Source organism: Melanotaenia boesemani, chromosome 7 (genome assembly GCF_017639745.1).
Source record: "Melanotaenia boesemani isolate fMelBoe1 chromosome 7, fMelBoe1.pri, whole genome shotgun sequence".
Lineage (NCBI taxonomy): Eukaryota > Metazoa > Chordata > Actinopteri > Atheriniformes > Melanotaeniidae > Melanotaenia > Melanotaenia boesemani.
Window position 1 is genome coordinate 16,981,191 of NC_055688.1, and position 13,580 is coordinate 16,994,770.

The 13,580-nt window shown below is 39.3% G+C and overlaps 2 protein-coding genes across 3 annotated transcripts; one reads left to right on the forward strand and one right to left on the reverse strand.

Annotated features, from left to right (window-relative positions):
• The first annotated feature begins 1,347 nt into the window (after positions 1 to 1,347).
• LOC121643277 lies at positions 1,348 to 3,645 on the forward strand. The gene is made up of 6 exons (XM_041990615.1): positions 1,348 to 1,429; positions 1,656 to 1,985; positions 2,140 to 2,508; positions 2,753 to 2,893; positions 3,009 to 3,052; positions 3,128 to 3,645. The coding sequence occupies exons 1-6, from the start codon at positions 1,387 to 1,389 to the stop codon at positions 3,251 to 3,253; spliced, it is 1,053 nt and encodes a 350-aa protein (XP_041846549.1). The 5' UTR covers positions 1,348 to 1,386; the 3' UTR covers positions 3,254 to 3,645.
• Positions 3,646 to 7,956: 4,311 nt separating this feature from the next.
• On the reverse strand, positions 7,957 to 12,193 carry LOC121642630. 2 transcript variants are annotated; one of them, XM_041989405.1, is made up of 6 exons: positions 12,109 to 12,191; positions 11,642 to 11,989; positions 11,194 to 11,538; positions 10,260 to 10,376; positions 9,983 to 10,044; positions 7,957 to 8,307 (listed from the first exon to the last, which is right to left on the reverse strand). In XM_041989405.1, the coding sequence occupies exons 1-6, from the start codon at positions 12,149 to 12,151 to the stop codon at positions 8,161 to 8,163; spliced, it is 1,062 nt and encodes a 353-aa protein (XP_041845339.1). In that variant the 5' UTR covers positions 12,152 to 12,191; the 3' UTR covers positions 7,957 to 8,160. The 2 variants fall into 2 exon arrangements, with proteins under 2 accessions (XP_041845339.1, XP_041845336.1); XM_041989402.1 differs by having other exon boundaries at positions 11,642 to 12,193.
• Between the last annotated feature and the right edge of the window lie 1,387 nt (positions 12,194 to 13,580).

Sequence of the window (13,580 nt, forward strand, 5' to 3'; positions counted from 1 at the left end):
GTATCAAATTGAACTGGAACTGAATGCCCCACGTAGAATTCCCCTCCCACTGAGGGATAAAGTCAGGACAAATGGAGGGCATGGGGACAGTATGCAAGGTAAGTAAACCCACTATGCGGCATGTGGGGCTGGCGGTTGTGCCCAAAGCCGGCTCAAAGGAGAAACTGAGACTGTGTGAGATTTGACATATTTTGCCAGCCGTTGACCACACGCTGGCTTTGCTCTCTGGAGCAAAAGTTTTCACCAAGTTGGATCCCATGTTAGGATTTTAGCAGATTGTCTACACTGGGAACGGTGCTCTCTTAACAACATTCATTACCCCATTTGGTTGCTATTGTTTCAATAGGCTTCCTTTTGGAATTTCATCAGCCCCAGAACATTCCCATAGATGAATTACACAAATACCGGAGGGCTGTGAAGGTGTTGTGTGCCACGCTGACAACATCTTGGTGTATGGCAAAGATCAGGCCGAACATGAGGCCAGGCTGTACCAGGTACTAAGGAGACCAAAAAATGAAGGGCTGACCCCGAACAAGGATAAATGTGCGTTTTCCAAGAGCAGAATTATGTTTCTGGGACACTGGGTCACTGCTGAGGGAGTTAATCCTGACCCCAGCAAAGTCAAAGCCATCTTGGAAATGCCAGAGCCCACATGTGCTGCAGATGTTTGCAGAGTGATGGGCATGGCCAACTACCTGGACAAGTTCCTCCCTCAGCTCTCATCATTCTCACATCCTCTGGATGACCCTTATGTCTGAAAAGAAAGAATGACACATGTGTCATCAGACGCATCATCGTTTGGCCTTGGAGCTCAAAAACACCATGCTCATTGGCTATGACTTGGGCATGTGAGTGTTTGCAATCATTCCTGCTTGGCATGAGATTTACATGAAACAGATCAAAAACTAATCATCCCATTGTTGAATACAAAAGCACTTGCCATGCTTTCCCCTCGAGTTCGAGGTTTCGCTTGAGATTGATGAAATTCACATACGACATTGTGCATGTTCCAGAAAAACAGATTATTACTGCAGACACGCTGTCTGGGCACCAGTGAGACATGCAGTCACTCAAGCTGAGAGAGATCAGGAAGCAGGGACCATACGCAAAATTCATCCATCGCATTTGTTACCTCTCTGCTCAGCTTCCAGATCTTAAACTTTTGAAATGCAGGTCTAAGTTACTGTGGGGTTTTTTATTTCAACTTGCTGAATTCAATCTTACAGAAACAGTAAAATGTGACCTATTTGAATGAACCACAAAACCCCAGAAAACAAGAACACACTTACAGGAAGTGAAGACATAAAACCTGCAGCTATGTTACGACATCAGGTAGTCCATCACATTCACTTCACATCACCCGCTAAACATTTCTTCACCATCACGATGCTGCATTTATGGGTTATACTGGTCATTCTTCACCAAGCAGGTACATATGGTTTACCTTTTTCCCTTTAAATAGTTAATTTGAATGTTTTCTTTGAAAAAAAAAGATGTTTTATGTATTTTTTACATTTTTAGAGAATTATAACCATTGTTGTCTTTAACGGTAGCTTACAAACAAAAGTAGATTTTCGTATTACAGTTGTAATTTAATAATACTATATTTTGATAATAAACAGACGTTATTTATTATCTGTGCTTTTCTAATTTAGACTCACTCATCTCAGAGATCAAGGCGCAATTTGGTGAACCTGTAACTCTCACATGTCTGTATCCTGAGTTGGAGTACAGCAACACCCGAATTAAATGGTACAAACAGAGTATTGGTGATACTCTTACATTAATTACAACAATGATGAAAGCTACTGCGACTCCCATATTTGAGCAAGGGTTTTCTCCCGCACGATTTGGTGCAAACTGCTCAACAGTCATGAGCACTCTGACCATTGTCAAGATGATGCCAGAAGATGAAGCACTGTATCACTGTGCAGTCTCTACCTGGAAGGTGGATCAGTGGACTGGAATTCATTTGTCCTTAAAAGGTAAAGTATGGGTCTTGTCATTGATGTGTGTATTTCATGTATTTTACATTATCAGTCTTTATGATTTTCTGTATTCTGACATTTTTTACATTATGTCCCCAAATAACAACATGAAACACCTGACATTTTACTACTTTCACTTCTTGCTTTATAGAAAAAAGTAGAAGAAAATCAGAGTACACTGTTGTTCAGTGGCCAACATCATCTGGTGCGGTACAGCCTGGAGACTCTGTGATTCTCCAATGTTCAGTCCTCTCTGATTCTCTGCAGCCGTCCTGTCCAGATGAACATTGTGTCCACTGGTTTGCAATCAGAGCAGATAAATCTCTTGGAGACATAATGTACACAAATGGAAATGCATCTTATCAATGTGACCAGAAACCTGACAGACCAGCTCCTTCAAAGAGCTGTGTTTATCACTTCTCAAAGAATCTCACTTCCTCCGATTCTGGGACTTACTATTGTGCTTTGGCAACGTGTGGAGAAATTATATTTGGAAATGGGACAAAAGTTGACGTTGCAGGTAAGTGTATGAAGTGTAGGAAAGTAGGTTATGTAGATTTAAAAATGCTTTTGGAAATATTCTATTGTTGGAAAATTGCGCACAAGTTACTGAAACTTGAGAGAATATTCACTTATTGATGACAATTTGTTTTAAAATTTGAATTGGATTTAAAAACACCTGTGAAACTGAAATACTGCCAGAAGACAGATTTACATATTCACTTTCATGTACTAACTTTGTTTGTCCTTTTCCTCCTTGTCAGAAGCCAGCGGGTATTCTTGTGATGGTTACCAGATAAACGGCATCAGCTTGCTTTCGTTGTGTGTCATCTTGGCATCATGTGTTCTTCTTATAGCCGTCCTACTTCCCATCATGAAGAGAACAAAATGTGACTCTTGCAACAGTGATGCATCTCATCTTATTACTCATCACATGCATTTCTTTAATCCTCCATGAATAATGCTGTAACAGAACTATGATATTTACATTTCCTGTTTTCTTATAATTTGTTTTTGCAGCTGCCATGTTTCTGCAAAACAATGTTGGAGAAAAGCACTTGAAGGTAAGATCCTAAAGAAGGAAAGTCATGTTATATTTTCATTGGCTGTATTACAAAATGTTTCATTCATTCCCTCAGAGAGAAGAGGACATGTGGATTTACTCTACTGCTGTTTTTGCTGTGATAAAAACTGACAGTGGAGGAAAAAGAAACACAAAAGCAGTGGAGAGACAGCAGATCTGTGCTGCTTTTGCGGAGGAGTAACAAGCCTTTTAATGACTTGTATGTAACAGTGTATATAAGAATTAGTCATTACTACTCTAAGGTCACACACTGGTTTCTGAAATGCTGTTTTGAAGCCTTAATTTCACCATTTGGCTCTTAAAAAGTTGGTGTTTTAGATGGGTATGTTTTTTTTTTTTTCTTTTTTTAACTTGTCCTGTCCAGTATCATAGCAAGCAAAATGATAATCTGGTTGCTGTATCGTGCTGAACAAATTTGCTCTGCCAAGGGGAGGTCTATGGGTAAGACTCCTCTTGATGATCTGATTCATTTATTTATTTATTTAATTTGAATCACAGAATTTATGTGATCTTGCTGGACCTGACCGGAGGGGACAGAAAAAGATGGAAAATAGCAAAAAGAGCAAAAGGGAAAGAAGAAAGGAGACAAAAAGATCACAGACAGAAGGAAACGACCCTTCAATCCACACCATCACCAGACAACAAACTGTTACATGTGTACATGAACACACCAGAACATTTCCTACAACTTTTACAAAAACAAAAACAGAAACCCTCAGCAGCAGCCCCGGAGCACTAACCCAAGCTATCCCACCACGAAGACGGCTCCAGCCCCACCCGAAGGGGGGCAGAGGAAAGCCCCAGCAAGAGCCCCCCATAGTCTTGGGGCATAGGTCCCAGTGGGCCAAGATCAGCAGCCACCGGCCCCACCAGGGACCGGCCACCCAGGGCAGCCCAAGCGAAGCCCCCCCCCCGTGCCGTACCCACGAGCACTTACTATCACACAGTCACGTCACACATAACCCACCCACCATTGCCCCGTGGGGGACACCAGAGGACAGCGAGCCCCAAGCACCCCCCTTGACCCAACACCCACAGAGCCAGCAGCCCACCAGCGCAGCTACTTTGGGACCCGACCAACCACCTCCCCCTGCCTGCCCCCAGCCACACACAAGGGGAACAGGAGTGTGAGAGGTCCCCAATACCCTCTCCCTCCCCAGTCCTGACTGTTTATGTAGTGTGTGTTGTTTACAATTAAAATTGAGGGGCAGTATGTTTTGTTTATGTTTTGAGTAGAAGAGACCATATCTGGATCTGGTTGATCAAAAGTACAATCTATTACATGTAATATTTATTCAATTATGGAATAATTATCAGATTAACTGATAAACGAATAAAATATTACTGGATCTTTTTCCAGATATTCTTGTTAATGTTGATTTAGATGTCTGACAAAGTCTTGTTTTACTTTAATTTAGAAGAAGGAAGAGAAGGTGTTTAAAATGACTGAAACTAGAAAGAAGGGAAAAGATCTTTAGATTTGTCAGAATATAAAGATTCATCCACTTTTCTATACCTGCTTAATCCAGTTAATGCCGCAGGGTCACAACTGTACTTTTCATTAGTTTTTAATTATGAATGGTAGGAAATATATTCAAATATGTATTATTTCACAGTAACTGTAATTTTACAGGTTTCATATAAACAATATCTTAGACTCAACACCGAATTTTCAGTCTTCAGAGTTTTTTGTGGTTTTTGGAGTTTGGGTGGAGAAATGCAGAATTGTTTAATGAATATATTTTTAAAATCTATAAATACAAACTATTATAATTAGTTTCTGTGGTGTGGTCTAATGACATCAACACCCTATATCAGGTGTGCATAATTATTAGGCAACTTCCATTCCTTTGGCAAAATGGGTCAGAAGAGAGATTTGACGGACTCTGAAAAGTCAAAAATAGTGAGATGTCTTGCAGAGGGATGCAGCATTCTTAAAATTGCCAAGCTTTTGAGGCGTGATCATCGAACAATCAAGCGTTTCATTCAAAACAGGGTCGCAAGAAGCGTGTTGAAAAAACAAGGCGCAAAATAACTGCCCATGAACTGAGGAAAATCAAGCGTGAAGCTGCCAAGATGCCATTGGCCACCAGTTTTGCCATATTTCAGAGCTGCAACATCACTGGAGTGCCAAGAAGCACAAGGTGTGCAATACTCAGGGACATGGCCAAGTTAAGGAAGGCTGAAAAACGACCACCACTGAACAAGACACACAAGATAAAACGTCAAGACTGGGCCAAGAAATATCATAAGACTGATTTTTCTAAGGTTTTATGGACTGATGAAATGAGAGTGAGTCTTGATGGACCAGATGGATGGACCCGTGGCTGGATCAGTACATGGCAGAGAGCTCCACTCTGACTCAGACGCCAGCAAGGTGGAGGTGGGATACTGGTATGGGCTGGTATCATCAAAGATGAGCTTGTGGGACCTTTTCGGGTTGAGGATGGAGTCAAGCTCAACTTCCAGTCCTACTGCCAGTTTCCGGAAGACACCTTCTTCAAGCAGTGGTACAGGAAGAAGTCAGCATCGTTCAAGAAAAACATGATTTTCATGCAGGACAATGCTCCATCACACGCATCCAAGTACTCCACTGCGTGGCTGGCCAGAAAAGGTCTAAAAGAAGAAAAAATAATGACATGGCCTCCTTGTTCACCTGATCTTAACCCCATGGAGAACCTGTGGTCCCTCATCAAATGTGAGATCTACAGGGAGGGAAAACAGTACACCTCTCTGAACAGTGTCTGGGAGGCTGTGGTTGCTGCTGCACGCAATGTTGATCGTGAACAGATCAAGACACTGACAGAATCTATGGATGGCAGGCTTTTGAGTGTCCTCGCAAAGAAAGGTGGTTATATTGGTCACTGATTTGTTTTTGTTTTGTTTTTGAATGCCAGAAATGTATATTTGTAAATTTTGAGTTGTTATATTGGTTTCCCTGGTGAAAATAAATAAGTGAAATGGGTATATATTTGGTTTTTGTTAAGTTGCCTAATAATTATGCACAGTAATAGTCACCTGCACACACAGAAATATCCTCCTAAGATACTAAAACTAAAAAAGCCCCACTCCAACTTCCAAAAATATTCAGCTTTGATATTCATGAGTCTTTTGTGTTCATTGCGAACATAGTTGTTGTTCTATAATAAAATTAATCCTCAAAAATACAACTTGCCTAATAATTCTGCACACCCTGTATATATGTATGTATGTATGTATGTATATGTGTGTGTGTGTGTGTGTGTGTGTGTGTGTGTGTGTGCGTATATTTCTTTCTTTACAATATGGGGAAAATACATGCCAGGTCATGGGGACTCCTGTGATCAGCAACAATTTCTTAGTTTGAACATTTGATTTGACAGAATCGTAAAAAATAATTAGATTGTCTTTATTTAAATTTTAAGAGGTAGGAATTACTTAAATAGTACATACATAAAGAAACGTTCAATTGTGTTTTGCTGTCAAAATGCAACTGTATGTAACTTAATTTACAGCTAAATATTTCTAAGAAAACGCATGTAAGTTCTTTCAGTAATGGTAACAGACAATTAATTTTTCTGGATGTACTAATGAATAAATTTATACATGAAGTCAAAATTGCAAATTTATCTTGTTGCTCAGTGAGACTGACTCCACATCTGAACTGAAGACAGGAAGGGGAATTAACTGCATATGCTTTTTTATGGCATTGATATAGATTTATAAAACAATAATGGCTAAATGTGTGCCATTAACAAAAGATATCAGCTATGCTGCTCCTGTCTGACAGACATTGGTTCATCTTCTTTGCTCATGTCAAGGTGTAAACCAGAACTGGACTAATTAGTCAGGCTTGTCTCATTTTGTAGGTAATTTTTCTTCACTTTATGTGTTTGCTGTGTATTTGATATAGTTTTGGGTGTGAAAATATGTAAGATGGCTGATTGGTGATTAGCATCCGCCCTCCCTGCCACGATGTTGGGAGGGAGTTGATTAAATTAAAGCAGGACAGCTGTGGGACTGGAGGGAATGCAATAAAGCACCACAAGCACAAGGGGCCCAGGGGTGAGCACAGAGGCAAAGAAGGTGTACAGAAACAGGCCACAAGCATATCAGGCAGCGACGGAGCAGGCGAATCTTGCTGGAAGCGACAGCAACAATTCAACTACGGATCGGAACAACGCTGGAGGGGCTGGAGGGATTGCCGACCGGACCGTTGTTACTCCAAAATCTGTGACTCATCAGAATCTGTGACCACAGGGGACAACAGTGCAGGTTTCTCTGCATGTATGTCTTAGGCTAGGTACACACATATAGATTTTTTTTAATCTGATGAGATTTTTTATCTATTTGAGACGTCACACGTGAAGATAAAAAATCAGGCATTTAACAGTATTGATGATACTGTGTGTGGTGTGCTCCAATAATGTTGTCCCATAACAGGGTCTACCTCATGAACATATTGCCACTCTAACCAGATCCCTGGTTAAGTAGAAGAAAATGGATGGATAAACATTTTATTGTGAGCCATTGGAGAGATGCAAGAACATGGGTGATACTTTGATACTGACTGGCTGGGGACCAGAATCAGCTCAGTTTGGTGTGATGGCGTGTACCAGAACCTTAAGCTTACCTATGGTGTAAGCCACTGGGTAATCTGATGGTTTCAATGACTGCTAACAATCTGAAATTAGAAGTATTATGACTTGTATTAGATCCTTGTCTTTTACCCATCTGTTCCATTGAGATTATGAGGTTGCTTAAAGTGTTGCCAAGCAAAAAGCCTCTTAACCATATAAAAAGTAAAATTAAGACATAGTTTACTCAAGTTGTTACCACTCAGCAGTTTAAACTTTGAAAATATGTGTAGAAATGATGGAAGAATGTTTGCATACCTTATTGCGCCAGAACAACTTTTTATTTGGTAAAACACAAATTGCCACGGACACATTGACCTTTATCAGTTTATGTGTATAAATTTATAATAACGTTTGAAAACCTGGTACCTGAACAGTTTTACCTCAGTGTCTCATTTGCTATGTGAACACTCATCAAATAAGCTGAACAGCTCTGAAAAGGTTTGAGGGCTGATACACCGGCCTGATCTACCTATAAGGAGAACTGCTGATGGCTTTGGGAATCTGCTCTGACAGCTTCATACAGATAGTTGCTATTAACACTCCTCTTCTTCCCATGTTTCACATTTCTTCTTGAAAAATCCACTGCTGCATAGTTCACTGCGTGTACTTCGCTTTCCTGCAATAACATGAAATGGTCTGTGTTACTGATGAAGATTAAAAAAAATTAAAGCTAAAACATCAAGGCCAGGCTAGCGAACTGTAGTCAAATGTTGAATTGACTTTAGAGGAACTTCAGTGTAGAATTTATGATTTATAATATTCCCATAACATTTCTCATTCATTTGTTAAATTCCACTAAACATCAATATTAAAAAATATCACTCACTGAATGTTGTATAGCCACTCAACATTTAGTATAATTTTTGCATTATTATTATTGAGGATGTGTACAAGATATAACAGCATTGTTTATATCTGACACTAAATATGTTCATTTCCAGAGGCTTGTACAACGAAACTGGATTTTCTCTTATCGGCGTACCTTCAGGGTTAACTATGGGTTTTGGGTACTACAACACTTGTTCACTTCTTACCAAGCTGTATCACGGCTAACCTGCTCCAGAGCAGGTTATGTTCTGAATAAGAGATCAACGAGTACAAAAGCGCCACCTTCTGACCAATCAGATCTCATGAAAAATTGGCCTGCCCATTTTTAGAAGATCCCGTTGATGTTGGTGCACGGATAGTGAGAGGAGCGCTTAGGAGAGAAAGAGTCTTTAGGGACAAATCCAACCCGTTGGACTTTCCTGTACCAAAGGTACATATTTTCAACAAATGGGCTGAGATGTCAGCTGTTGGAGCCGTCTGTAGCAAATGTGACCCATTGTAGTCAGGCGCTTACTGTCCCGCAGACAGCGTCCATCGCAGATGAATTGTACTCCATTCATCCATACAACAGATACAGTAATAAAGCCTTGTCACTGACTGCTCTGAGTTAGGTTTTATATTTGTTCTTTACTTGCTCCCAAGTCATTTTAGCTCCACTGGGGTTGCTTCTGAAATGGAGGTTAATAATAATAATAATTCTTTTTCACACATGACATAAGTACAGAACCATTGAGTTATGGAAGGCACAACTATCCATGCATTCATGGTGGAGGAATTAATACTCCAACATATAACGTGCTCACATGGGAGCGGATCATTTGAAGAACTGGGAAATATGACGTAACTAAAGCATTCCCAGAAATGTTTGTGCTGTAATACAGTGATCTGAGTGCTGTCAGTTTATATTGTCCCATTAACTAATATTGGATAATCTGATGAACTTACGCATTAACGGAGTCTGCAATTTTCTGCCAGCACTCTTTCCTGGCTTTTGCTGCAAAAACGGTGTTGCTTTTGGCCTGAAATTTTGTTTTTGACTCTTCGTATTTTTGAAGAATAATGGTCTGCTCCTCAATGGTAAAATACACTGCTCTGCAGGGTTTGTCCTTGTTTACGATTGGTCAGAACTTCCAAACATCACCTCTTTTATGTGAACACGCACTAATCTTAATTGGAAAATCCTGGGTTGAGTTACCGAGTTGACAACCAGCTTCGTAGTACAACTTATCCAGATCTTGAATGTCTGGATAAGTCAACCCAGGTAACGGAGAGAAAGCCGGGGTATGTTAATCATGCTTCGAAGTACAGGCCTCAGGTTATTTGGCAACCGTTGCATTTTGAGTGTATTTCTGTTTCAAACAACTTTGTTGCCATGTTTTTTAAAGTCAGTACCGCGGATCTGGTTGTGTACATGAGCTGTTAGTACAGGAACAATATACATGATTAGTTTAAAAGATATTTACCAAATCAGTTAATTGACCGGCAGTTGGTGTATCCTGTCCTGGACAATGACTGGCTTTTGATTCTGTAGATAAAAACAAGGGCAAAAATATTACCAACGATCGCTATCTGCTACGTAAAAAATGATCAAGGTGAGACTTTGATATCAATGATTACAATTCTGCTACATATACTTTATACACACAATATATAGCAGTGATCTCATTGCAATTATTGTATTAATAATGTGCTGACGTCCAGCGTTTAATAAAAATCATATAAAATGTGTGGATGATCAACCTTTGCATTGTTCACAAACTGTCCTTCGACGGATGTAGAAGAGAAGGAAGATAACAACAGTCACACAGCAAACCAGCAGTCCTCCAAGCACAAGAACAAGTGGGTCCAGTTCTGCTCCTGTAGTTAGAAATATTTAAGTATTTGCTCTCTGAATGTGTTTATACTGAAAGCACAAACTTCAGAGAGTTTCTGTACTTCAGTCATTTTAAAACTATGTTTTATTTGAAAAATACATTGATTGTTTTTGGGTTCAATTTGGAATATTAATTAAGTTGTTTATCATCCAAAAACACTTGATATAATTCAAGGAGTGCTTGAGCCTATTACAGCTACAGTCAGCAGTTCTAAAAAAAGAAAAAAAAAGAAAAACAAAAAACGGATGTTGTTCATCCATTTTCTATACTCGCTTTATCTGATTCAGGAGGCCAGAGGGGGTGCACCCTGAGGAGACTCCCAGTGCTGGGATATAGGGGTAAATGTAAATAAAAAAGTCATTTTATTCACAATGAAAAGTAGAAGACATTCAATATCTTAAAAATAGTACAATTAGAGGTTTATCAAAATGATCACGAATTTGATAGCAGCAACTCATCAGAAAGGCAGCAGACAGAGGACTTTTTAATTGAGCATGACATCGTTATTGGAAGTCGGTTTGTACTACTATTATGTAAGAGGCAGGCCAGCCTGGACAGGTCACCTGTTCACAGCAGTAAAACTTTATTTTCTGTTAACAGTAAACAGTCTTATTTTGCTTCCCCCCATTTTTCTTTTTTGGCACAATTTACAATATTTTTGACACATAAAAATGATATTATAAAATGAATTATATTACCTTCACATCTGCTTGAATTTTGATTTCAACTAAGTAAAGATGCATGGCATGTAGAAGAAAATTAAAGGAAATTTTAAAAAATGAAAGAAAAGGAATACATACGTTCGTCCAGTTTTGTTCCACTACCAAACAGTATTTCTCCACAAGTGACCACAGCACAGAAGTAGGTCCCGACATCAGTGGAGTTGTGTAGAGTTCTGGAGAGACGGTACACACAACTTTTCCTCAGGTCTCCATCAACGCTGTTCCTATGAGTGTAAACGATACCAGGAAGAGATTTTCCTGATCCAGCTCGGAACCAGTGCACACTGTCTTCTCCTGGACACCGGACTGTGTTTTCTTTGTTCTTGGAGAGAAGTGAACACTGGAGAGTCACAGGGTCTCCCAGCCGGACCACTGCTGTCTCAGGGGTTTGTTCCACATACACAGATGTCTGCTGACTAGAATCTTAAAAGAGAGGTGTGAAGAGTAACTGTACAAAAATAAAATGTACAAAATTATCTTTAATACAAATAAATCAATAAATATATTTGAAAACTGTAAATATTACCTTTTACAGCCAAGAAGAATCCACAATTGAAAGTTTGTAAAAACTGTTTTCCACTTTGGCAGAAGTATAAAGCTTCATCCTCTTTGTTAACAGAACTGATAGTTAGGAGCCATTTATCATTTTCTTTCTGGACAAGGAAACGCTGGTTTTTAGAAGGCTCAGTTAGATCAATCTTGTCATAATGTGCTGAAGCAACTGTTAGGACATTTCTTCCAAGAGAATGCTTATACCAGTGAATGAATCGGTTTTCTAGATAATCTGGGATTGAACAGTTTAAAGTAACATTTCCACCAAGTTCAACTTCAGTCAAAGATATCAGATGAGGAAGCTCTGCAGACTGAATAAGGCCTGCAGAAGAGACAGTAACTGTTATAAAAAAAATGCTAACAAAATATGAATCTGCAAATAAAAACATAATATTTAGGCTTATTTAATGTGTCACAACAAGAAAAATAAATTGCACTTACACATTGAATTAAGAAGAATCAGAGCAATCAGTCCTCCAGTCATTGTGGTAAAATGGTGTCGTGTCACACTACTGGTGTCTTCTTCCTCACTGGGATGTTTTGTCACAAGGTGATCAAGGACAAAAGAACAAAACAAAATGACAACATCCGCCTACTTTGAACAAATGCCCACCCTCTTTCAATACAGCAATGATGTCTTTAGCTCTTTTTCTGGCAGAATCTGTAGAGTTATGACACCTGATTAAACATATTCTCATAAAAACTGTAAAACTAAGTGCAAACTATTTGATTTTATGTCATGCACGTTAAATAAAAAAAATGTAAATAAAACTGTAAAACTGAAATGTCCATCAAAACTTTTAAATGAGACTATGAGTAAGTAAATAATATGCACTGCAAATATAAGCTATCTAAACAAACCATAGTTTGCTGTTAGTTTGTCTATTTAATGAGGTTACCACCTTTCATTTGATAAGGTAATAACTTGGTAAACATTAATTGATTAAAGGTTTACTGAAACAACAATATGTAACTGGTTTAGAAGAACAGCTTCAAAACAAACACTGATTGGCCAATATGAGTGTCTGGTTAAACTGAATGGCCAGTTGTGTTCAAACCTCTTTCCCCTAGGATTTCTTGGGACATTATGAACCATTTTTTAACCATTTACATCTTGTCCAAACACAAGCAGGAATATGGACAAATTGTATACTTACTCATACAGAGGTCTTTAAGCTTCGTTCTGCAACACTTCTGGTGGTCTGCCATGAAGGGAAGAGAATTGTTGGTCCAGCTGGTCTGTTGGGACCTTTATTTATCCTTCAGTGTCTCTATTATCATGTCCCTGAACCTTGAGACTGGACTTAGTCACATAGTCACATTAATGATGTTACTGATCTCACCATCATGGACAGTGTCTTGATCATGACTTGCTTTATAATCCTTCCTAAATTACCTTCTGCAGAGTTGTTGTTGTTTTTTCTTTAGAAATGTTAAGCCAGCATGGATCTTCATGGAAATCACCTCCAACAAAAACTCAGAGTTGACCACTCAGTTCTGGCCAGAGTTATGTTCTCTCAGCCGGCCCATTGTCAGTTTGCCTCAGGGATGCCATCTCCATTCCAGTGGTTAGACTGAGTTACATAACAATGGGGACTGCCATCCACTGTCTGGCATCTCAAGCCCCATCCTCATGAAGTAATTATCTAATACTGATTGAATATTCACAAAATTCATTCTGTTTCTTCCAGAGGTTTAGCTACCTGTAGTGTTTTGGGTATCAACCTTTTAATTTATCAGAGTTGGGAAAAGAAAATGATGGCTCCTTTACCTCAGGCTCTGGTCAGACATTGCCTTCTCGCTTAGAGAAGAGCCCATGTCATTCTTCTGTGGGCCTCCATCCTTTTCCAAAGTGGACCAATTGGTAATGGACTGCTGCTCCTGCCTACCACACCAGCCAAAGGTTTGCGCTG

Bases quoted from the DNA above. Each gene is read 5' to 3' on its own strand.
- LOC121642630 (XM_041989402.1), bottom strand. From the start codon at position 12,056: ATGTTTTTATTTGCAGATTCATATTTTGTTAGCATTTTTTTTATAACA. The intron at 10,377-11,193 runs GTATGTATTCCT...TTCTAACTACAG, and splicing joins TGGAACAAAACTGGACGAAC to GAGCAGAACTGGACCCACTT. The intron at 8,308-9,982 runs GTAAATATCTTT...ATGTTATTGCAG, and splicing joins CCGGTCAATTAACTGATTTG to GAAAGCGAAGTACACGCAGT.
- LOC121643277 (XM_041990615.1), top strand. From the start codon at position 1,387: ATGCTGCATTTATGGGTTATACTGGTCATTCTTCACCAAGCAG. The intron at 1,986-2,139 runs GTAAAGTATGGG...CTTGCTTTATAG, and splicing joins AATTCATTTGTCCTTAAAAG to AAAAAAGTAGAAGAAAATCA. The intron at 2,894-3,008 runs GTGATGCATCTC...TTGTTTTTGCAG, and splicing joins AAAATGTGACTCTTGCAACA to CTGCCATGTTTCTGCAAAAC.